General features: G+C 39.4%; 3 protein-coding genes across 6 annotated transcripts in view; 2 read left to right on the top strand and 1 right to left on the bottom strand.

The window, feature by feature from the left end:
• On the bottom strand, positions 1-7,276 carry c15h4orf33 (chromosome 15 C4orf33 homolog). Of its 3 annotated transcripts, XM_040146418.1 has the most exons (7): positions 6,571-7,276; positions 6,296-6,489; positions 4,874-4,934; positions 4,723-4,774; positions 4,435-4,634; positions 2,918-3,007; positions 1-1,796 (listed from the first exon to the last, which is right to left on the bottom strand). In XM_040146418.1, the coding sequence occupies exons 1-6, from the start codon at positions 6,633-6,635 to the stop codon at positions 2,962-2,964; spliced, it is 618 nt and encodes a 205-aa protein (XP_040002352.1). In that variant the 5' UTR covers positions 6,636-7,276; the 3' UTR covers positions 1-1,796; positions 2,918-2,961. The 3 variants fall into 3 exon arrangements, with proteins under 3 accessions (XP_040002352.1, XP_040002351.1, XP_040002353.1); XM_040146417.1 differs by lacking the exon at positions 2,918-3,007 and having other exon boundaries at positions 782-1,796; XM_040146419.1 differs by lacking the exon at positions 2,918-3,007 and having other exon boundaries at positions 782-1,796; positions 6,842-7,276.
• Positions 7,199-22,671, top strand: sclt1 (sodium channel and clathrin linker 1). Of its 2 annotated transcripts, none has more exons than XM_040146416.1 (22): positions 7,199-7,234; positions 7,732-7,779; positions 8,903-8,970; positions 9,276-9,328; positions 9,476-9,548; positions 9,956-10,011; positions 10,329-10,464; positions 11,849-11,971; positions 12,165-12,230; positions 12,932-13,002; positions 13,112-13,202; positions 13,565-13,656; positions 14,016-14,193; positions 14,389-14,487; positions 17,138-17,209; positions 17,356-17,430; positions 17,578-17,720; positions 17,939-18,131; positions 18,796-18,992; positions 19,726-19,804; positions 20,513-20,608; positions 22,352-22,671. In XM_040146416.1, exons 2-22 carry the CDS (start codon positions 7,746-7,748, stop codon positions 22,409-22,411), a joined length of 2,055 nt encoding a protein of 684 aa, XP_040002350.1. In that variant the 5' UTR covers positions 7,199-7,234; positions 7,732-7,745; the 3' UTR covers positions 22,412-22,671. The 2 variants fall into 2 exon arrangements, with proteins under 2 accessions (XP_040002350.1, XP_040002349.1); XM_040146415.1 differs by lacking the exon at positions 7,199-7,234 and adding an exon at positions 7,241-7,486.
• Positions 22,672-22,927: 256 nt separating this feature from the next.
• The window catches only part of dnah6 (dynein, axonemal, heavy chain 6), a 56,363-nt gene continuing 54,457 nt past the window's right edge, over positions 22,928-24,833 (top strand). The window contains exons 1-5 of the mRNA XM_040147215.1: positions 22,928-22,962; positions 23,352-23,507; positions 23,592-23,674; positions 23,849-24,028; positions 24,390-24,740. Of these exons, the coding sequence (XP_040003149.1) occupies positions 23,438-23,507; positions 23,592-23,674; positions 23,849-24,028; positions 24,390-24,740 (684 nt within the window). The 5' untranslated portion in view covers positions 22,928-22,962; positions 23,352-23,437. The remainder of the gene's footprint in view (positions 22,963-23,351; positions 23,508-23,591; positions 23,675-23,848; positions 24,029-24,389; positions 24,741-24,833) is intronic.

Genomic DNA, 24,833 nt, shown 5'->3' with positions numbered 1-24,833 from the left:
TCTGGCTATTCTCCTCTGACCTCTCTCATCAACAAGGCATTTCATTCGGCAGAACTGCGCTCGGTGGATGTTTTCTGTTTTTCACACCAATCTGAGTAAACTGACGAGACGGCTGTGCATGAAAATCCCCGGGGATCAGCAGTTTCCGAGGGGGGATGAACTGCGAGTCAATTCATTGTTCTGAGCTGCTTTCAAGCTACTATACATTATTTCGTTTGTTATGATGAATCCCTATTATACAATCATTTGACATAATGAGAAGACATACAGTATATTCCACATCACTCAAGTTAAGCAGCTGCTGGCTGAAGCTGCAGAGTTAGCATACAGACGTGAGCATAAAGTGGTATCAACTTTCCAGAAGTGGAAAATAACAAAGTACAACTACTCAACTAATGTTAATGATAAAAACCAGTGGCTATAATAGGGGATCCTTGCCCTGTGTCTGCCACAGGGGTGATTTCTTTTTTTTAACTCCTGAGATGGTTTCACTGAGATAACTGTTCGAAGTGAAAAGAGATAAAATTATCCAATAATTCACACACACAAAAAACAAAGATTAAATACAAGTCCAAAAAATTAATACAAATTTGTCCAAAGAAGTCCTCCTTTCTGGCCCCATTAATCATCTCTCACAAACTCAGATTTATCTATTGACCATTTGGAAAGGGTCTGAACCCTAAATTGGGAACCCATAAACTAGCTCTGCATCAACCAAAAGCAAAATGCTTTAATAATAGTTTAATAATGTCATATATAATAATATATCAGTCACAGGAGCATTTTTTTTTTTACTTTTACTACTTTATTTGCTGATAATACTTCTGTACTTTTACTTCAGTAGATGTTTGAAAGCAGGACTTTTACTTGTATATTTTTACACTGTTGTACTGGCACTTTTACCGAAGGAAATGATCTGAGTGCTTCTTCCACCACTACAACCTGCTTACCTAACTCTCAGCTAGAAAGCCAAAAACGACTATTTTCCTCAAATCACAAAATTTGACTCTAACAGATAAACATAGCCCAGAAGCATGATCACACACCAGAAGTGCAATGAAAGTGACATTTGTCAAACAATCACAGAGAGAAAAAAAAAAAAAGGACAATACACTTCACCAGCATTGAGTAATCAATTTGTAAACATATTTAACTGTAAAAGGAAATCAATAAAGGTAGTGGCATGATTGCAAAAAATTAACTAATTACAGTACAGCTCTAATTCAAAAGCTCTAGCACGTGTCTCTGCAGAACAGATTTTTCACTTTAATGGCGTGTGTATGGTCGTTTGTGTCTGTGTCTTCTAACGGGGCAGAGAATCACAAGGACCTGCTGTGTTTATACCACTGAAGTGGAACGCACAGGCTACACAGGAGCTGAAGGTCAAAGTCAGCATTCCTTGCCACCATTCACAGTATAACCGCTGGAGGTCACACTCTGCCGAGGCAATAGAAGGTGACGTCCAGCAGCTTGTGATGTGTGTGTGTCTGTGTGCTCGCATGAATGTGTGTGAAGGCTAATATGCTCTGACAAGCTGATAACATATTTCTCGTCATATCGTTTGACAGCATTAACTAATAAAGATTGATTGCCCTTTGTTCCCTGGCAATGAGTGTTTGTACTTTCCCTGCCATCTCGGTGTGTGCGTGCGTGTGTGTCTGTTTGTGCGAGAGAGAGACAAAGAGTGTTTTTGAAAAGCTCAGGGTTTTCCTTTCCATAGATCAGACTCTGGCTGGACCCAGCCCTCTCCCATGATGCTTTGCAGGTGGAAATTTTGGAAATACTCCAGGCGGTGGCTAAGAGACACAGACAGAATTTATTATAGGATGCATAAAACTCACAAAAGCATACATACATAAACTGTGCAACTCATTTTCTGAGTGTAAATTACAACCTATTGGTTGACTGCTAGCTCACAAACCTAAAAAAGGGCTGGTTATTTGAAAGTGGGCCTGTAAATACTTTGACACAAATACTTCTGGCAGGAAAAACAAATGAAATTAAAGGGGCACTCCACTAATTTTACACATAAAGATCAGTTTACTCGCCACAATAAGTACTACTCAGCCTGTGAAAACACTTGTGTGATGTCTTCTTTGGCTCTGGAGGGAGCTCTCTAAATTTTCTCATAGGTGAGAAAATAACCCTAATGATGTATTCAAAATAAACCTGATGATGTCATCAGGGTTATCTTGGTTTAGGATTGGGACTTTAAATTTGTAGCAGAAAACCTGTTGCAAACTCTGGTGTGGAGTTTCTAAAACATGGGCATTTACAAGTAAGGGGAAGCCTAATGAAAGATACCCTGGAGTTGCATTATAGGAAATGTTGGATCCAGTGTTGTGATCCATTCTAGGGACTAAAAGATTAAAACTAAAAGTAGAACTTTGACCATTCTTTTCTACATCTGTCTCTCACAAGTCCCCCCACCTTTATGAGACTCAGTACACTATAGAAACTGCAACTTATACTCTTTGGCATAAATAACAATTAGAGGTTGTCAGGCCTGAGAAACTTAAATTATCAGCATTTAAAGTAAAAATTGATATTGTGCCAACAAATGAAGGTAGTCTCTTATTTCAACTAAAGTGAGGAAGTCCTGATAATGTAGAATCTCTGTCAGAACTAATATTCATGATTTCAGCTGACAAAACGCCCCATGGATTGTTTACTTAACTCACTGATTTAAGTCATTTATAAGGTCTAGTGCAGTTTCTGTTCAAAATATGCTTGTTATAGTCCAATATTTTATTCAATCATCATCTAATTTACACACCACTGCTGTGTTATGATATTAATAATAACAATAGACCCTATTTGTCAGATACGTGACCAGAAAATACTTACTACTTCCAATGCTATACGTACTACGCTAATACCACAAATTCAAAAGGATTGTGGTGACATATACACTCACTTGCCATTTCCAATATTTTCCTTGGTGATGCAAAAGCAGATTTGTCAGGGATTTTCTTTACTGCGAAATACTCCAGCGATGAAATAAAACCTAAAATGGGTATGATATAGATTTAAGTCAAGTTCAGTAAATATACTGACTCTCCAGTTCAGGGAAAGGGTTGCCATGACAAATAGTGATTAAATGAATCTACATTCTCTTGCCAATTTATTAGCTACACCTAGATAAAACCAATGCAGTAAAATACAACGGCCCTGCAATAAATCCTCCCTTAATGGGGATTATAATGTTTAGTTTTTATAGAAAGAGGATGTTGATTAATTTTATCGGTCATTTTTGGAGGCTGTAATTTGTGGTGCTGTTTAACTGTACTGGGTTACATTCAAAGGTGTTCCTAATACAGGTAGATGACGTATTGGGGTAACGTTATATTACCATAACAGAAGCGTTGGATAAATTACTTTTTCCGCCTGTTAATAATCCCAATATATCATGCTTGAGTGGGGATAAAAGTTAAACAAAACGGTGCTGTCTTAGTGTCGCTGCGTCTTAAACAAAGCGCTCTAGGATGTTTTTGCTTCAAGTGACCATGCATAGCAGTTGTACTTCTGCGATAAGCCATTTCCAATTTGCAGAGCTCGGGTGTCTGTCTAAAATAGTCCCACCCTTTAGATGATCATGCGCGAGGTTCTGCAGCTGCAGCTTGTGTGGATGAGTTGCCGCAGCCCTAACCTACTGTTGTTTATAGTTTCTCTGTTTATGTTTCTCAAGAACCGTACATCCAAAAAACTTCAGAGTCGACACTGCACTTCCTTGGGTCCTCAGCGATACACGCACCAAGTGTCAAGTCCGATGGATGAGCGGTTGTCGAGAAAATTGAAATGCAGACAGACAGACAGAGGTTCCCCCATTTATAGTTAGATTGTTAGCTTATTTGCATAGGCTGTTGTGAGTTTTTTTATTCATGTGCCTCCGAGGTGTCAGATGGTCTCTCTGATCAAAAGTAACACAATGCAAACCATGATGAAGTAGGTGTGTACTTCAGACACTCTCTGCAACCTTCTTGTGTAAGGCACTTGAGTTGCAGTGGCCGTACTGAGGAGCAATGTTCCTGGGCTGAGTGTGACTACTAACAGTGCAGCAACAACTGTTACGAAGGATAAAGTTAAGGCTTGACACTATAAAAAAAAAGAAAAGAATCCATGCTCATTTATAGACTGAAAATTCCAAGTGGATGAAGCATAGAGATTTGAATTACTTTAACTTTGAGTAAATTGACAAAAGTAAAAATTCTGAGGTGAGTTGAAATTAAGGTGAGAAGAAATTAAGTTATATAGTCTACCTCAAAATTTTACTTGTGGCCTTGAAATGTTGAGCTTTCTCAATGTTTTCTTTTTTACAGAGTACTAAATTGCTGCTGCTTTCCTCCAAAACAAAATGTTTTGCTATGAATAATGTCTGTGCAGATGACCTATGTGACCTCGAACAATTGTATACACAGGAGTCAGCATACTCACAAATTGGGTTTTTGGCCTTCCACTATTTCTGCCTTGGGAATGGGGTAGAGAGCCTCATATGTACGCTTCTCTCCTGAGCCATGGATGGCGTAGGAGTTCATCTTGTTAACATTAGGAGGGAAGTACGACCAGGGAATGAGAGCCTCACCCATCCACCTGTCCCCTGTGATTTTGGAATTAAACACCATGGGCAGTTGTTGCTGGAGAAAGAAATAAGGAGAAAAGTAAGAAATACTTATCACCTAAGACAAAAAAAACCCTTCAATAACTCCCTTGATGTCTTCCTACCTGGAATGCTTGGCCGACTCCTGACAGCAATAAGATCAGGTGTTGTCCGTGTCTAAAATAAAAACACGGAGATGTTTCATTGTTGTACTGTGACTGTCTTAAACATGTGATCACAGACATGGACAGTACAACAGCTCGGCTCTGTACTTACGGACAAAGCTCCACCTCCAGGTAATTTTCCGTAGTACTGTCAAGGAAGAAGGACTCAACGACTGAAGAGATGAAGAAGAAAAATAAAGATAAGACCTAAATCATTTGAGTTATTTATTTAAAGTTACAGTTTAACAATATCATGCAAAAGTACGAGATGCATAAACTTTCAAATAAGATATGAGGAATAGCACACCTGCTATTCTAGCAGCGTGCTCATTATCTACCTAGATTATAATGGGGTGGGTTTCCAATCTAATAACTAACATTAATGAAGCCGAATATGTGGGGCTCATTAACCAGAAATCGAACTTACTTAAGGTCAATTAGATAGGATTGTTATTACTCAACCTCATTACAAGGTTTAATTACTGTGTCACCATAATAATGATAACGCGATTAAAATTATGGCTTCATAAACAGAGACAGTCCCTCGTCTCTCAAACCTCACTGGACTACATTCAGAATTTTATCTCAGCTTGCAGAGCATCCTTTAATTGCATCATACAGACTAAATTGTGAAATATATATATATATAATCACTAAACTAATGAGAGATATGGTAACCATAGAAGTAACACCTGTACAACATTATGCAATCCATTACAATTGGCCATAAATGTGACCTTTGTGAAGTGTATAAAGTTCAGTTTGAAACAACACTATTGAGTCTGGAGTTTATCACTGGAATTATTCCTCACTTTTGACGGGATAATTACAAGCAATGAAAGGAATAGTTCTACATTTTCGGAAATACACTCATTCACTGTCTTGCCGAGAGTTAGCATTAGGTGAGCAGATTAATACCGTGCTCATATCTGTTGTTCAGTATGACGCTGGAGCCTGAAGACGGCTGGCTTAGCTTAGTATAGAGACTGAAAACTGCAGGTTGCTGGTTTGATACGCCAACGTTTATACAACTTAAACAAACAAGATGTAATGTGTTAATTTGTGAGCTTTAGAGGTGCTGGTAGGTCTTTTTTTTTTAACCTTTGGCCACAGCTAGGCTAGCTGTTTCCTCCTGTTTCCAGTCTTTGTGCAAACTGAGCTGAACGGACAGATGGGAGAATGGTGCTGATCTTCTCATCTAACACTCTACAACAAAGCAAATAAGAATATTTTTCAAAATGTTGAACTATTTCTTCAATCAGCCGCGTGAAAACAAGTTATAAAGTGACTGATTTACATTTACATTTAAGTGATACAATTAAAAACTTTTGGTAAAAAGTTGTTAAATGAACATTTTCTGTGCCAATTAGTCTTCAAATGATAATTTAAATTAAGGAATTTGTAAATGCTTTTTAAACATGCACTTTTAGTTATTCCATTTGCTGATGTGCCTTCCTATCAAATTCCATTAAAGCATTAATTGTACCGTACATACAGCATCTTTAGGCCTGGACTCCTATACCTTCTTACCCACCTTCATAATCCCAGAGTCCAGGGAAGGCCTGACTGGGGGGTCCTTCAGGACCTGCTGGGTCATTGAAGAAGGGACCAGACACCTCCATCTTCAGCCCTCCTTGTCCAGGAGAGAAAAGGATTCTGATAGGGTCATGATTCACAGGATTGCCGTCCCAGGTGTGCCGGATAGCGAACTCCATCGGTGTATGAGGGCTGAAAGAAAAAAGTTATTTAAAATGAGAGGTTTTCTGTGCGACCAGAGTGACACAGTGCAGCAATAACTCGCAAACTTACAGAGATGCACAGCACAGCAGGATGTGGATAAGTGTCAAAGACTGTAGTCCACGAGCTAACCCCATGTTGTCAGAGGCTCCCAGGACTCACTGGCTAAAATACTGTGCCCCAGCTGAGCTTGTCAGGTTGTAATATTCACATTCATCGGCTCTTTAAGCAGTTCGTTATCAAACCAGGTTAATGCCAAATACAGTTCTGTTACTCAATAACTGAGAGTCAGCAAGCTCCACTTCCTGACAGAAGACACTTGGAACCATCAAAGTGAACTTACTGGATGTGCTGCTGTTGTTTCAGATTAGATCTGATCTGAATGCTGGACAAATAGGCAGACTACCCAGAAGACGTTATTTTCCAGAGGAATCGTTAGCATAACGATCTCATCACCAAAATGTAACTTTGTTGGCAAGTCATATCACCAAATTTTATACCGATACATTTGTTACTTTCTGACCAACTAGACAAGCCAGCCACCTCGAAAATAGTCTTTCCACTTTCCAAAACGTCAAATATGACAACGTTACTGAAACTGCAGCTAAAAGTTAACTTAAATTGACATATCCTTCAATATATCCGACCGAAGCTTCCCCTTTTTAAGCGGAATCTTTTTTTCTGCTCTATTGTGCAAACGGAGCAATTTAAGCGGAGCACATCTTCATTGTCATTGGTTGTTATTTGTTCATTTTAAAACGGACGGCGGAACCGAGGATTATATACATATATAAAAAATCCAACAACAACACTGATGACTTTGTATATTAAGATAATTATTAAGATAATTCACTTAACAATAACTCGTAAGAGCTGAAATCGTTGTTTTGTGTTGCAAGTCAGCCATTTGTTTAACATATCGAAAGGTTTAGTTAGCTAAGCTTAGCTGAGATTGATTAGCTACACCAGCTAAAGCTAGCTGCAAAAGGTAACCCCTGGTAACACATGCTAATAAGTGTTTTTAGCCGCTTTATAACGTCGTTAGCTCAAGTCATGTATCGTCGATAGACTGTTTCTAGACTCTCGTACTTAAACGTTACGTTACGTTGAAACAGCCACTGGCATAACTAGCGGACAAATTATATCTGCTTCTATTTTATTAATGTTTACTTTGCGAGTTAGTGGTCATCGTTTCCAACTTGCCTACGCAAATTGTTTTTTACTTCTATTTAGACCACACCCTCAACATGGATGCAGAAGTCGAGTTTTTGCGGGATCAAGGTAAGGACAAAGCAGGGAGGACAGCGCCATCAGATTGACATGTGTACCTGGCAACTGACTGGCCAATTTAACATGACCTTAAAGTGTCCAGATGTTCAGAGCAGGAACAGGCTGTAAATTTAAAATAAGCCACCATGACCGTATGACATCTATGAGACACCATAAAACATCTTAGCGTCCAAATGGCGCCACATGACACCGTGAGTGCTCCATCATCCCTGTATGATGTCTAGTTACACACACACTACATAGTAGATCGTGTGTTATATACGTTGATCACATTAGAACAAATAAATAGACCCACAGTGTGGCCATTGTTCATCAAGAATGTCAGGATCAATTAGTAATCATGGTGAGACTAGTACTAATCTGTTCTACGTCATTAATAAATACTGAAATTGACATAATTTTGGGGTGAATGTAAAGTTTCTTAAGAACTGATGAATGCTAGTAATACTGACAAAAGTCTTAAAATGACCATCACATAAGTAACAACAGTTGGTCATTTTTTTAAAATGAGCACAGATTACAGTCCAGCACACTAAACTTCTAAAAATGATAAATCCAAGACCAGTTGTTGACACTGCAGTATTGATTTTTATATTATCCAAGCTATTCGTGAAAGTGACAAATCCAAGGAAGCTATCCAAGCTTCCAGAAAATTTGATTAATATGCTTTATGCCTACGAAAAACTAGAACTAGATATTCACAGACAAGTTTTTGGGTTGGTTTCAGCCGATTTCTTACTCTGAACCCTTGATGAATATGGGCCCAGGTCTTACATCATTTCATAACTTTGTGTTTCTGTTTTCCTTCATCTGATTTGCTGCTTGCTTCTCACATGCATCTCTTTCTGTTTCCCCATATATCTTGTTTACTGCCTTCTTTCTTACCTAGTGTTGCTGTCACTCATGAATGGCCTCTGTATAATTCTTTCTTCTCTTTAAAAGTTCTGAATAAGACTAATTTTAACCTAGATTTTGGCTTCACTGGCAAACTCTAAGTATGTTTCCATGATGTTTCCAATATGTTTCCATGATGTTTGTAATGGTCTTTTCCTGCTTTAACTATTTTTTTAATAATGTAGTGTGAATGCTTACCTGTATATCTGTTTGTTTCCAGTCCACAGATTAAATTCTGCTCTCAGCCAGTATCAATACGGGCATCACTCTCAATCCACATCATCTCAGGTAAAAAGGAACCATCATTAACTTCTATAAACTGGCAATAATTTAGCTTAACTAACAAGATTTTGGTTCATTATTTGGAATGTTCAGTAAACATTTTGTGTTCATGTATATTGTTTTGTCAGGAAAATATTCAACAAGATATGCATACATATGGGAATTTTAATCAATGAAATCTCTGTTCTCTGAAACTTTTCCATCTCTATTTTATTTGTCACTGAAGGAAACAAAAGTAGTTAGTATAATTAACTACCACTGTACACCCCATTATGCTAACCATCTCCCCCTACGTGTCTTATGGCCATCAGGTTCAGGAGGGAAGGCGGGCTGAGTCTCCTGCAGCCTGGATCTCAGACAGAAGGTCAGGCATGACAAAAGTCTTTCTTGTGTGAAAATGAACATATTCTTGTTGTAAGTCCGAGTTACAGGGAAAATAACCTGCTGTTGATATGAATGCACTGGAGAGCAAATACTTTTTTCCACAAGTGACATCATTCATCTGTTACAGTATAATGGCACCTCTGATAGCAGAGTATGATCGGCACATGGATGAAATGACTGAGCAGCTGCAGAGATACCAGGTGAAAAACAGTGAAAGAATGGGGCACGCAAAGTTCAGTTCTGACAGTGATATGAAATGGTGCTTCAGCTCACAAAAATATGAAATATCTTAACGTCATCTACTAAAATATTATCAATATACAGTAGATATATGTGGAAGTGATGGGATTGTATAAATCTATGCTCAGTTTAATAGTAGAAAACCCAAGACTAAAACACAGACCTGTGTGTTGACTATCTCTTGATCTTGAGTCATCTTGATCTTTTTCTCAAGAACACTGAATCCCTTCTGTTTTTCTTTTAGTCATGGGTTAATTTTCAGATGTGCAAATCTGGGCTTAAATTTGATTGCAGGTGCCTTAAAATGTATCAGGATGTCTCATCTAATTAATAATGCGCTGTTCTTCTGCTTGTTAAAAACCAACAGGCACTGATGACAGATGTCAAAGTGAAGTTGGAGAATGTTGTCAAGGAGAACGAAAGGTAGAAAAGTTCCACTGGTGTTAACATAGGAAGAGTAGTTAAACATTATGAGACAATAGTGAAGATGTACTATATCACATCAGTCAAGTTTTTCCTTTATGAGAGATATTATTAGAGAATATCAGATATTACGTAGTTTTTTAACTTGAATTATTATACATTGAGTGAATGTAATTGTAATTGTTTGTCCCATCGTTCTTTGTTGGTAATCAAGGCACTGAGACCATTTACATTACAGCCAAATGTAATGCTCGATAGACAGTAATCAAGGTTGTGGTGTTTTATTTAAAAAAATAAATAACCCCCATCTTTTCCAGGCTGCATGCAGAGCTGAGGGAGTCTGTTGAGAAACAGCTGCATGCTCCTCCTGTGTCTTCAGGAATGGAGGGCGGCACACAGGAGGAGGAAGCAGTCATCAAAAACCTCCATGAACAGGTCCAGCTGTCTGAACAGGTCTGCATATGGCCACATGTGATGTCTAAATCTTTGTCGATGAAGTCCAATATTACAATTATGTGGGAATAATGTGCATATTATTTGTCATAGTGCATATTAAGTCCTTATTTGCTGTCTTACGGGCATTGTACACACCGTTCGGCTGCACTGCGTTCTGGCTCTGCCACGGCCCCTATGAGATGATCCGCTGCCATTCTAGCCTGTATGTGTCCACCAGGTCTGTGTCTGGAGCTGCTAATATTCTGCTCTTTTTCCCACTCCACTATCTGTACACGGCAGGTCTATTTTTGCCAGAGACGTGAGCTGCTCTAATTTTTAATGATGAATTGCAATGGTTACTGACTTTGCCTTCACACATACACAGCAAAACTAGTATTTTGTGTTTGTAGTCAGTGAAGGAGAGTGAGATGAAGAAAAGCAAACAAGAGAGGGAGGGAGGCAGATGGCCAGTTAGAACTCTGTTCAGTCCCACCCTGGTCTCTGGAATCACTTATACTGTGTTTTAATGCAGCTGCATTAACAATATAGTTTTTATCATTTACATATTTTTCTGTATCTGTCGTCAGTTGTACAAGAATCTAATTTGATCGCAGCTCATAAATAATATTTTTAGAGTTGCAATGATGAGTTGAATAATTGATTAGCTGATCAATAGAAAATGAATCAAAATCAAAAAAATTAATAATTGAATAATCCTTTCAGTATATTTCTTCAAGCATGCCAAACATTCTCTGGCTGAAGCTTTTCAGTGTGAGGAGCTGATGCTTTTCTTTGTGATATATGATAGTAAACTGAATTTGATGCAGCTGGATGCTGTGTACATTTGGCGTTACTGGATGTTAGATTACAGGATCAATATAATTTGGATCTCTGTGAATCAGTAGTAAGCAGGGGGGAAACAGCCACTCTAGCTTTGTCAAAGGTGCTTTTAAACTGTTATATTTAGACGTTGTATCTTGTGTGTTTTACACATGTAGCAAAAATAAACAAGACATAATGGTTGCATTGGAGCTATTAGTTGACAACAGCAAGAACAACAGCTGGTCCCAATGGCTGTACACAGCACTGCCCTTATAATGAAAATGCAATTTCTACTCACTTTCAAAACTGAATAAAACCCCGATGATTTTTGGATTGATTGTAGACTTGCTCATTTGCCAACAAGATACAACCTGAAAATAAGAACATTTTGGAACTGCTTAGAGGGCATTATTTCTCTTTGAGTCCAGTGGTTTTCCAAGCTTCCTGTGACTGTCTTTGCTGAATGTACAAAGGTGTTTGGTGTTGTTCTTCTCATCTAACTCCTAGGAAGAAAGCAACAACTTCTTTAGCATGCGTAAATGCCTCTGAGTGTGTATAAGCGTGTATGTTATGTGATTAGGAGCGTGTGCAGGCCATGGAGCTGTGGCAGACGGCAGCCCAGGAGCTGGATCGCCTCCAGCAGGTCTACCGGAAAACCATCTCTGACGGACAGATCCATGATGCTCAGAGACAGCAGCTCAAGGTTCAGTATTCCAACATTAACATGCAGAGCCAGCACATTTTTAGAACGTCAGCATTTTGCCACTAGATGGAGCCATTATTATAGAAATAAGGTTAATTAGAGTGGCTTAGCCTCAGTTAGTGCTTGATGTAAGCATGAGGTAATTACAAACAGTTAAGTTTTATTGAATGTCCCCTTTTTTTTTCCATCATAGGATCAGCTTGTTCAGTTCCAGCAGCATTCACATCAACTCCAAGTGGCCAATCAGAAACTGGAATTGGTAAGTGATGGTTAATTAAAAGTGTGTTAAATTATTGCCTCCTAATTAGCCATGGGATCGAAATTGTGTGCACTTCAACGAAATGAACCCTGCTCTAATAGTTAATCGTCTAACTAAGTGAATCGGTTTCTGAATCACTCTGGTAGTATGCCAGAACTGCCTTGGTTGTATAATGGACTGTCAACTTGCTTGATAATCCTCTAACTACTTTAGCTTGTTCTTTTTCCAGCACATACGGTTGTACACTAGTGCCAAACTGTTTAGACTCTATTTAGAGAGACGTTAACCTGTCTGAGGCTAAACCTGACTCAGAGATTAAGATGCAAGGCAAACTGTGTATATGTATATTTACGCAAAAACCCATGACCACACACACACACACACACACACACGTATGTGTGGTGCTTACTTTGGACACAATACAGAGTGTGAGGAGAGGGTAATATATATCCCTCTAATGCATTTTTAATGAGAGGGCAAGCCATTTGCTTTCCCCTCTCTGACTTCTCATACAGGCAGCCTCTTTCAGCCACTATATGAGGAAACGATAGACTCTGTAGAAGTAAATAACTGACATAGGCTCCTTAGGATTTGTTCTAAAAGACCATACAAAGTTTTGGGAGAGAAGTTTTAGGGAAAGTTGGTGTGTGTTTGAAGTCATGCCACACAAATGGCAGTCTTGTCTTTCTTGCCACACACAGACTAACCAGCAGTTCCTGACGACTGTGACAGAGCAGAGCACGGAGATGGAGGAGCTTCACAGCCAGCTCAGGTAACTTAGCTGGCCAAATAAAGTGACTATAAATTCAGAATGGCAGCCAGTTTTCTATGTTGTTATATGCGTGAACTGTTGTATTTGTTTCTCTCTCCTCCTGCTGTAGGCAAGCCAAGGCTGAACTGAGGACAGCCACAGCTAAAGTGGATGAGATGACCAAATTACTGCAGAATGTCCAGGACCAGATGCAGAGACGGGTGAGGGAAGAAAACAAAATGTGTATAGTAAAAAAGATATTGAAAAAAGAAAATTGGTTGTCGATCTAATGGGAGCAGGGAAAGTTGAGGAAAACTCAGTCAGGGCACTAAATACTGAACACACTCTGAAGTAGTGCTTAATTAGTTGAAACAGCAGTTGATTCTTTGTGTCAGTCAATATGAAATCAAGTTTGGGCTTTGGCTATTTTGGTTGTCGGGTATCACTTTGGGCTATCATAGCCACCTTTTGCCATTGTCTTGGATATTTTTTAAACAAAACAATGAATCCATTTAATTGATCTGCAATGAAAATCCCGGTTTCTTGGAACCCTGCTCTGACAGCCACATGTGCATGTATTTAGGAGGAGGATGTGGCAGAGGCTCAGGGCCGAGAGGACGCAGCTGACAGACGGCTCCAACAGCTCCAGGTGGCCTTGAGCCAGCTAGAGGGCAGGTGAGCACATGTTAAACTGCTGGTTCACCTTTAAGCACTTTTCCACTTTCTTCTGACCCTGTCTAGTATTTTGATTATTTATGTAATATATGCATTACTATAGAACTCTTATCTAATTATTAGTGAAATTTGAAAAATCTTACCGTGGGTCACTAGATATGATCATACCACATTCTGTTTTTCAAAGTGACTTTAAAATATATAGCAGAACCCAACAACATTGACAGTAGTTAAGCTTATGGAGCAGTTCAATGTTTGAATCTTTGGGAAAGTCATGGTATTTTGCATCAGAGTTGTAGGATTCAGTTCCCTGTCTTTCCCCCCTGCTGCTGGTCCTGACTCCTTTTCTCCATTGCCAGGCTAAAGGCTACATCTCAGGAGGCGGAGTCCGTTCGCAGAGAGCAAACTATGTGGGAGAGAAAGTTGGGGGAACTTCAGGCACGTTGCACCACCCTAGACGAAGAGAAGTATGAGGCCCTGGCTAAAGTCAGAGAGAGTGTTCAGGTGGCTGAGGAGGCTGCACTGCAGAAGGACCAGGTGACTGCAGTTGGTTTGTCTTTATCTCTTCCTTTATTACTCTATTCCTTCCCCCTTTTTTAGTCTTTTTCACTTACCAAGCCTTCCCCTCAGTCTGGTAAGCTGTACTATCCTATGACAAGTGTGCACATCCCTTCAGCACTATAGAACTATAGAACTGCCCACTGAAATGTGTATCCGTGTCTGTCCCTTCAGGCGTTGTTAAGAGAAAGACAGAGGATAGAAGAGCTGGAGAAGACAAAGGAGGCGATCAAACAGCTAATCCAGGATGCTGCAGCCCGCACCAGAAAAGAGGTGGGGAGTTTTGAATGGCTGTTTTAGCAAGAAATACTGGGCTGCAGAAGTTAACACTGAATTCCATGACAGAATGCTAGCTGTCTGGAATAGACTTTAAAATCTTTTCGGTCATCAGTTACAAAATATTTCATAGGTCACAGCTTATTCTACTAAATGCCCTCCATTTCATTTGTTTGTGACTAAAATCTGATTTTAAGCTTCCAAATGTACCTCATTTCAACAACAATTAAAAAAAAAAAAAAAAAAAAAAAATTTTTCAGTGTTTGCCAGAACAAAACATACCAACACAACCACATAACACAAACGTCCTCTGCAACACTGAGACGAAGAAAAATAAGACAGAAAAGAAGAAAAAAATTATTTCCCAGCCCAACAGATACCTTATCTGGTCTAAACTACGTCCGTGCTGTGCTGTATCACATCATTTCTTAAAAGCACTGGATGACCTCAGGATATTCGGTGCCAACTTTGTATACTTAATCAAAGAAATAACCATTCATTCAAATAAAAGAAACCACAGAATTTTTTATTTAAATTAGCCTCACATTGAATTGCAACCTCCAGCTGTGCCAGTTCCTCAGCCCTAGTATTTTTTAACACCACCCACTAAGCCAAAAGCAAAGCATTGCTCTTTCCTCCTGCCTAATCTCAGTCAGAGACATGGTGATTAATGCAGTATTAATGGGTCTTCTTCATCAAGCCCTTCAACTGTTTAATCGTGTTAATGAAGCCTAGTATGACTGCAATGCTGGCTGTCATCTTAGTCTCTGGCTGGCCTTCAACAGAAGATGGAATTTTAGAGATTAGCTGTTGATGCGTAAGACTTCCTGTAAATTACAGACCTTACCTTGCCTTTGCTTCTTTACTTCCAGGTAATTTTGTCATGGAGTTGGAGGTTAAGGTTAAACATTTCAGGAAATGTGAGGCAGTTTTTTCACCTTAATCACCTCTCCCTCATCTTCATTTAAGGCCATTCAGTATTGAGATTAGCAGGTGTAATGAAGAATTAATCTCCAAACTGCTTACACTGGTAGTCAGACCTCAGGCTTACCTGAGGACTTAAGTACCTCTCAGTTATGCATTGGGAACGGATTTCCAAATAGAGATGTGAATTTAGAGGTACCCTGTGTAGTTTTGACCACTAGTAGCACGAGTTAGCAATGTTTTTAAGAGTGGACCCCATTTCTGTTTGGATCTTGTGCACCCACACATGAACGCACGTGATGTGATACTCAGTCCTGATACTACTATATTTGTTTCTAACTATGGCTCGTTCGCTGGCGGTAATGTGCCAAGAAATGAAGAAACGCTCCTACAGAGAAAAGGAAGAAGAAAAATGCGAGCAAGCAGACATGGATGTAAACAATGAAGGTTTGAGATTGCTCCATAATGCTGCTAGTGGTCAAAAACTCCACAGAGTACCATTAAGGAAGACATTTTCTGTTGCTTAAGGATAATGACTTAATGCAGATTTGACAACTAAGCCATACTTGATCTATTTCATTTCAAGAAGATTTATAATTTCTTTGCAGGGATCTAGCGGTACATCCAACAGCCTAAAATAGTACTGAATTTTACCTTTCATTATCACTTGCTGTTCTGGGTGGCGTTTTACCATTATTTTGATAGTGGACAGTAGAGAGGAGACAGAAAATGAGGGGAGAGAGAGAAGGGATGCAACAAAGGCAAACGGGTTGGATCTGAACCGGGGAATTGAGATTACAAGCTCAACATCTTAAAATCCAAGGCCAACAGAACGGCCCAAGCTAGAATCACTTCTTCCACATAAGGAAATTAAAGAAATAAAATAAAAAGAAATAAAATATTGTAAATGAGCCAGGTTAGTTAGGCAGCCTTGGGGAATCAATACATAGTGGCTCAGGTTAACTGATTTGTCTGTAGGCTGCTATCTTATATCTTAACTTATCTTGCATTGATTGAACTATAAGGACAGCATAGTACACTACAGCAATACAAAGACTCTACAGATTACAGACCATACTCTGTTACAAATATTACATTTTCTGTCACATTGCTATAGTAATAGTTCTCTTCTTCTGTGTCTTTTAAGAACTTTGTCCCTCTATTTTGAAAATGCAAATCAAATTTATTAGCTTTGAGTATTCAATTCAGTAAATACATTACAAACTGACTGCTAGATGTGTATTTGCATATTGACCTTTATTTTTTTACTTCACATACACTTATTGCTTTTTTACAAATTATTGCCATTTCCTCTATCAGTCTGCTTTCTCTATTTCCCAAAATCTTTAGTATTGAAGGCAAATGTTTGCTTGGCACATTAGAATACCTCATTCCTAAAAAGAAAGTCCACAGAAGAAAATCCCCACAGCCTCGAAGGTGTGGACTGGTAATTTTCAGATGATTTTAGTAATCTGAATGTGCTGCCCAGTCAAAGATAAGTCTGGGTACAGAGAACTTTCCTCACATATGTTTCAACTCAGCTTTTGATCGTAAGCTGCTGAGTTAAGCCTCCAACTCAAGTACCTTTTTTTTTTTTTTTTTTTTTTTTTTTGAATAAAAGTTACTGTCTATCTAACTGAAAAAAAAAATCCAAAGCAATTACACTCCCCAGATCCGTGTAGTCATTGCCCATATTTGAGCTGTGTGACTTTATCCTTAACAGGTGGAGAATGTGCGCAAGCAGTGCAACATTCAAATCCACCGTATGGCTGAGGAGCTGTCTGCACTGCAGCTGGTAAGAACCTGTCCGCTAAGGACAAATTCTTTTCTAATCACACAAAATCTTCTTTTAGTCTCGTCTTGTATACTCATCTTTTTAATTCTGTCTCCCACCCTCCCTTTCTCTGACTCTCCTTGTTCTCTCTTTCTACCTCTCTCTAGGAGTGTGCAGATAAAGAGTCTCAGATTGAAAGGTCCCTGCGAGAGAGAAAAGCTGCAGAGGAGGAACTGGAGAGGGTATATATGTGAAAGTAACAGTGAAACCACAATTTAGAATCTGCTAAAGCTAGATCCAGAGTTCAGTGTTTGATTAAATGGTTTTATGATTAGGCTCAGGCAATACGTTTCATTGTTTTAATGCTGCCTGTGGTGTTTTTATTCTAGGTGTATAAAGAGGGCAGGGCAGAGCCAGAGTTCAGGAAGATTGATGCCCTTCATCAGAGGTGTCTGAATGCAGAGAGGATGAAGGAAGACATTAGCCTCACTTTACAAAGCACCCAGAACAAACTGAAAAAGATGGACATGGAGTAAGTGGAGCAGTTAATATTTAGGATTATAGGCAGGAAGTTAAGTTCCCCACCTTTGCTCCCTTCCTTCTCACATTCCGGAGCACTCAGAATGGCACCGGGTGTTGCCCATGTGGCTCCTTCTGCTGGCAATAATAATGGTGGTTTGAAAATAACATTTTGTCCTTGTCTCTGTCTTTTTCTCCTCTTTCTCTCTTGATCTGTCCGTCCATCTGCAGCTACAGTGAAGAGCTGTCCCGGTGCCAGGAGGAAGTGCGGCGGCTACACAGCGCTCTGGCTGCAGCCCGGGACGACTGTGTTAGTGTCAGTGAGGAGCGGCTCCATCTGCAACAGGAGAACTTACAGCTCAGCAGGGAGATGGATGAGTTGCGCAAAACCACCATGCTGGTCCAAAAGGGGGCCAAACAACAGGTAACTTGCTGATGGATAGAAACAGAAGGGAGTGAAGTAATAGGTGCTCTCTACAAGTCGAGCCAGAAGACAAGTTTAAATATGAGTGAAGTTGTAGTTTGGTAGTAAACAGAGAAAGGAAAGGAAGTGACACTGCAATAGGTGAAACTTTACAAAGCCAGAGTTCTGGCCTACTGGAATGATGAACAGGAAGAATGGAAGAAGAATGAAGCCTGTGGAATAGACACAAGGGGAGCAGAGGACAGACAGTCTGCTAAAGGGTTATTCCAACGATTTAGTAATGCTCTGCCATAAAGTTGGGGGACTTATTAGAAACAGATTACAACAAGGATAAAGAGTCTACGAGCAAACTGGAGCAGGGAAGGAAAAATGTATTTGTTCAGCCTGCTGATCTGAAGAGTTTGTCGGACGACTATTTGAATTAGAACCTGGAAAGCCATTACTGAGAGAAATACTTGCATAGAAGGTGATGGGAAAGTTGGCAGAAGATGGACAATAAAATACATGGTTCACACAGAAACTTGCTCATGCTTGCATAATGTGATGTTACTGTTAGTTCACAAAAGGTCAGATATGGGAGTCTTCTTTATCTATTTAAATGAATCTTTGAGCTGCAGGGCAACCTTATGTCCACCAACCTCCTCACTCTGCTGCCCTCCTCCAGGTGTCACAGATGGAGCAGGAGTACAGCCTGAAGGAGCAGGGACTCGACGCTCGGGTGAGGGAGCTGGAGGAGAGGAGCCGAAGCTCCAGTGCTGAACTGACACGCCTCCTTACAGCACACCAGAGAAGCAATCAGCGCTGGAAGGAAGAGGCTAAGAACCTGGTCCAGGCCTTCGAGACTAAAATCACAGGCCTCAAGTAAAAGCCCATGAAAGAAGTTTTAACATTACCTAAAAAAGGAAAAGATACAGAATATGAGCTTAGAGTCTTAAAATAGACATGGAAGATAAATGAAAAACATTTGCCTACTCTTACAACAATTGTCAATTCATTGTGGATTTAATGGGTATTTTCCTTGTGTAGATAAGTGTGAAGCAAAGTGATTATCAAAAAGAGCAAGCAGGCTGAGCAAACATTTTCTGGTCAAATAAACCCTGCAAAATGAAGCGCACAATGATAACCAGTCTAATGGAAACTAGTGACAGACTGCTGTTAAGACAACAGTAGTTCTGATCCCCAATATGAGACTGTTTTAAATAAGATGTAATATATAGATTAATATTTAGCACAGTACTCTTTAAAATGGAACACAGTGTCTGTATTAAATAAGAAAATAATCCTTCTGATACCTTACTGCTTAAGGACGGTTTCTTATTGTGAGTTTTATCACAAACACTGGATCAAAGATAAAGCAACAGCTAAGGTGGAGCACCAAAAATTTTGATAACAGTTGAAACAAAAATTGATTTACCACTTGAAGTTTTTCTGCCCTCAGCAACAGCTGTACTACACTGAGATGTATGGGAAATATTGAACATTCTGAAACACTTTAAAATAATGCTTTATAAATGTTTCTTTTTGGCTCTGTCAGCGGGAACTTGGCTCATATCTTCTGGTTTTTTGTTGTTGTTTTTTTAAATTATTGTATCAGGGCAGAGGTGAATCGGCAGAAGCAGCGTTCACACGAGCTAGAGATGCAGCTTGAAACCGACCATAATACCATTGCTGAGGTATGTGTAAGAGATACACACCACTTTATTTCTAGTACTGGAGAATTTACTAAGAGACAGTGACCAATCCTCAAAAATTCTGGTCTTATAATGGGAAGCGTAAGATGCTCTGCCTGCACTGTAGGACACCGTCTTCTACCTGATGGGAGGAGATGCCCTTTGCTTTTCAGGCCTGTTCAGCTTAAAAATGTCAAACCTCCTTTGTAATTGTACTCAGACAAGCAGCTAAAACAGAAAAGACGCAGAAGGCTTTTTACTGGAAACCTGCAAAAACAGCGGCATCAAGCAGCGTGACAAAGAGAGCTGGGAAAAGTCGAACTTTACGCAGTCCATACTATGCAAACACTTGTGCTACATGTATATGAGAAATAATACATATTTAGTTGCAAAAGGGGTGAAATAAGGGTGACGAGAATGATGAGAGTTTACACAGACATCTGTGAATCTCGGGCTAATTCATAGCCTCAGAGAATATGCTATGAACTGGAAAAAAGAGCAAAGGAGTGATACTAATTATTAATATAAAGATTCATAGGCATTTTTGGCATCTACAATCAACAGCCACAAAAGCATGCCTATGATAATGTATCATGATAATTGTACCATGTGTTCATTGGTACTTGAGTGGTTTGAAAACAAAAACTTTAACTCGTTGACTTTTGTGTGTTTGACTTCATGTAACTAATTGGTATATGTGTGTTTGTGCAGTATGAAAGGCAAATTGCAGAGTATCAAGAGAAGACGAGTCGTCTCCAGAGACGACTGACACAAACTGAACAAAGGGCAACTAATGCTACACAAAAGGTATGGGCAACTACTACAGTTAGCTCCATAAGTATTTGGACAGTGACACAATTTACGTAATTTTGCCTTTGTACACCACCACGATGGATCTGACACGAAGGCATCAGGTTCTGATTGAAGTGTCGACTTTCAGCTTTAATTCAAGGGGTTTATCAAAAATATTATATTAACCGTTTAGGAATTACAGCCATTTTTATACAAAGTCCCTCATTTCAGAAGCTCAAAAGTAATTGAACAATTGACTGACAGTCAGTTTAAATGCCAGTTGCAGCCTGTTCCCTCGTTATTTCATGACAGATTAAGAAGATAAAAGGTCTGGAGTTGATTCCAAGTGTTGAATTTGCATTTGGTAGCTGTTCATGGGAACTCTCAATATTTGGTCCAAAGAGGTGTCGATGAAAATAAAAGAGGCCGTCATTAGGCTGAAAACACAAAACAAGCCTATTTGACAGATGGCAGAAACTTTAGGAGTGGCCAAATTAGCAGTTTGGTACAGAAGGAATGTGCTGTCGAGCTCAGCAACACCAAAAGGCCTGTTAGACCATGGAAGACAACTAAAGTGGATGATCCTTGGTGAAGAAAAACCTTTCACACCATCTAGCCAGGTCAATAACACTCTCGAGGAGGTAGGAGTATATTTGTCAACATCTAAAATCAAGAGACGCCCTCATAAATGTAAATACAGAGGGTTTACCACAAGGTGCAAACCACTGGTAAGACTCAAGAACAGAAAGGCCAGACTAGACTTTGCCAGAAAACATCTGGAACAAGATCCTTTCTACGGATGAAACCAAGATGAACTTGTACCCGAATGATTGGAAGAGAAGAGTATGGAGAAGTAAAGGAACAGCTCATGATCCAAAGCAAACCACATCATCTGTCAGACATGGTGGAGGAAGTGTTATGGCATGGACATGAATAGCTGCCAATGGAACTGGGTCACTGGTGTTTGTTGATGATGTGACTGCTGATAAAAGTAGCAGGATAAATTCTGAAGTGTACAGGTGTATACTATCTGCTCACATCCAGCCAAATGCTGCAGAACTGACAGAATGGTGCTTCAAAGTACGGATGAATAATGACCCAAAACATACTGCGAAAGAAACTCAAGAGCTTCTCAATACAAAGAAATGGACTATTATTCAATGGCCAAGTCAGTCACCTGACCTCAACCCAATTGAGCATGCTTTTCACTTACTGAAGATAAAAGTGAGGGCAGAAAGACCCACAAACAAGCAGCAACTGAAGGTGGCTGCAGTAAAGGCCTGGAAAAGCATCTCAAGGGAGGAAACTCAGCATTTGGTGAGGTCCATGGGACCCAGACTTCAGCCAGTCACTAACTGCAAAGGATTTTCAACCAAGTATTAGAAACAATCCTTATATTAATAAATATGTTGGTTTGTCCAATTACTTTTGAGCCCCTGAAAATGTGAGACTGTATAAAAATGGCTGTAATTCCGAAAAGGTGAATGCAACATTTTTGTTAAACCCTTTGAATTAAAGCTGAAAGTTTACACTTGAATCACATCTTGATGGCTTTGTTTCAAATCCATTGTGGTGAGGTACAGAGACAAAATTACAAAAAACTGCCCTGCCCAAATCCTTATGGAGTTAACCGTACGTATAGAGTATAAAGTTGTGGTGACATGGTGTGACTCTTACATGGAGAGAGATTTATTTTTTGGTTTACTTTGTTATGTGATTGAAAACTGAAGTTATTTATCTCTTGTATTTTTTCAACAGCTGAGTATACTGGCATCGCAAAGAAGAAAAAAAGCCACGGTTGATCAAGAGACTGTATAGTGGTTACTTTTCACTGTGCTATAGGAAGAATAATGTAGCTGTGTGTTTAGAGCACTTTGTCCTTTTTGTTAATTTGATATCAATATTTTGGCCAAAGGCGTAAGACAGCAATGATGTTGTCAGTGCTCTGGTGATTAAATGGCAGTATCATGTTTCAATTTTATACACTAATATTGTTCCAAAGGCTTTCTGCTTTTTATTTGTAAGGATGGAAAGGTGTCTGATATGTAGTATGTAAAATGAAATTTTTTATAATTAAAATAAACACCTTCAAAATACACTGTGGTCTTTATTGTATGTAAAGATATGGAGGCTTATTGAAATTAAATACTTTCGATCTTATGTGGAAAAAAAAAACATAGGATGAAAACATAAAACCCATCAACCTTCCTTTGTTTGGTTGCGTTGCATGCAGGGAGAGACTTTAGTTGCTAGGATACCGTAAACTTCAGCTCTAGTACAGCGACCCCTGCAGCACATTGTACATCGTTGGATGAAGCTGTAACGTTATAGCTATGTTAAAAACAATTCGGAACTGAATGTTTGATACGGTAAGCTTGTTTGGGTACCTTTCAAGGACAATGCTTACTCAATAAGACAGTGTTCAAAGACATTAAACAAGTTGAAAAAGTCTGCCAACGTTACCTTTTGAAATAACGTTAAGCAACGCTAACGTTAATGTTACAGTTAAATAGGTTAACTTAGTTAGCTAATGTCAACCTCGTCCAAATTTTTTTAAACAAAAATGTTCGTATGTGTTGCTTGCAGCTAACGCTACGTGTGGAAAATTTTAAATAATGTCGTGGGGTCACAAATGGGGCTAAGGGTTCTCAAATTTTGACTTAAAACTACTGATGAAGTTAGCTGCGTAGCTAAATAACACAGTTTGTCTTTAGTTTGCTACTTTGTCTTTGCTAAAACACGGTGACCTTACTTCTAGCTGGCGTTACCATTTGACTGCACTGCTACCTCTCCTCTGTCCCCTGGTGTCGCTTCACTGCCCCAGAGCCTGTGAGCATACATGCCATGGCCTCCACATCTCCGCGGACCTCTCTGCCAAGCGACCGTAGCCAACGCAGGGGGAATGAGTCCAGAGGTAGGGCCAGCTAATATTATGAAAATGTGCTAGTTAAGTCTAAGTAAATATATGTTGTAAAATTAAATGCCTCTTGACATACAGTTCCAGCGATGACTCATAAGCTCCCTGAGCTACAGAGCTCCTCCATCCTACCCAGGCCTCCAGGCCATGTTAAAGACCCACAGGTAGGACCAAACTAAAGATCAAACTGAGACAACATGAAATACCATCTACTATACACACAATTAAGTACTTCCTATTCTATTAATGTATATATATTAGGCTTGGTTAGGACTTAAGTAATTAAAGTATACAGATATGGATCTTTTGTAGATGTCAGTTTCTTCCCCTTAATGTAGGCTGTGCTGAAGAGACGTGTAATGTGGAAACAACCTAGTCTCAACCACTTAAAAGCCCGTGAGCGGATGTTTTTTCCAGGCTGGTACACTCAATCACCTTCACCCCAACAAACAGAGCAGCCACACAGGCGCCGTGAACAATTGCCTGTCCATCTACCTCCTCTGCAATCCACTACCAAGGTCAGTGACAGACATGTATGAGAGAAAAATAAGAATGACTTAAAACATGTCTGTAGTGCATGTTGGACAGGTTCCTCAGAAGTATCTGTGCTATCTATGCTATCTAGGTATTTCATAAATCTAAGATAAAAGCAATGTAAACCTGTGGCAACTTTATCAAGCTTCAAGGCTACCTATTCTCCTGCCTAAAGCAGGTAACAAAACATAGCATTCATCTAAATGGTCTTGGTAAAAATCAAGCTCCTCATGCCCACAAATGCAAAGCTTTTGTTAAAGCCAAAAAATCATTCTTCATTTCCTTTAAACAAGCTACTTGCAGGACAAAATTAATCTTTGCTTCTGTTTCTGAACCACTCCTCAGTTGTCCCAGAATATGGTATCGACGCCTAGCCTCCTCAAACGGCCCTTTTCCATTAAGAGTGGTGGACAGCTGGCTACTCCCTCCAAAGTTCAAATTTATGAATACAGTAAGGATGACTTTTTGATGATCAGCCATGAAGGTGTGGTATCAGTGTGTGAAGACGAGCTTGAATTTATAACTGTCAAGCGCTGGGAAGAGGAGTACAACTACCACTGCAAGATGATCCGCATCCCTTTCTTTGCCCTCTTCAAAAAGTGGAAACCTTTCTATGTCTGGCGCACCAAAATTCGCGCCAAGAAGATTCATTTGGCCAGGGAGACCCTCCGAAACCGTTTGTTCATTGTCAGTCAGGTGTGTGACCTTGTGTATAACCATAATCTGTATCTGTCTTAATGATCTTGAATATGGATTACCATACACTGTAAATACTATATGCTCACTGAC

The sequence above is a fragment of the Xiphias gladius genome, chromosome 15 (assembly GCF_016859285.1).
Source record: "Xiphias gladius isolate SHS-SW01 ecotype Sanya breed wild chromosome 15, ASM1685928v1, whole genome shotgun sequence".
NCBI classification, from domain to species: domain Eukaryota; kingdom Metazoa; phylum Chordata; class Actinopteri; order Istiophoriformes; family Xiphiidae; genus Xiphias; species Xiphias gladius.
This window is presented reverse-complemented; position numbering and strand designations above follow the sequence as displayed.

Coding starts and splice junctions, on each gene's coding strand:
- c15h4orf33 (XM_040146417.1), bottom strand. CDS start 6,635: ATGGGGTTAGCTCGTGGACTACAGTCTTTGACACTTATCCACATCCTG. Junction 6,490..6,570: donor CTGCTGTGCTGTGCATCTCT/GTAAGTTTGCGA, acceptor TTTTTCTTTCAG/CCCTCATACACCGATGGAGT. Junction 4,935..6,295: donor TGGACTCTGGGATTATGAAG/GTGGGTAAGAAG, acceptor TCATCTCTTCAG/TCGTTGAGTCCTTCTTCCTT.
- sclt1 (XM_040146416.1), top strand. CDS start 7,746: ATGGATGCAGAAGTCGAGTTTTTGCGGGATCAAG. Junction 9,549..9,955: donor AGCAGCTGCAGAGATACCAG/GTGAAAAACAGT, acceptor AAAAACCAACAG/GCACTGATGACAGATGTCAA. Junction 14,488..17,137: donor CAGCCCGCACCAGAAAAGAG/GTGGGGAGTTTT, acceptor TATCCTTAACAG/GTGGAGAATGTGCGCAAGCA.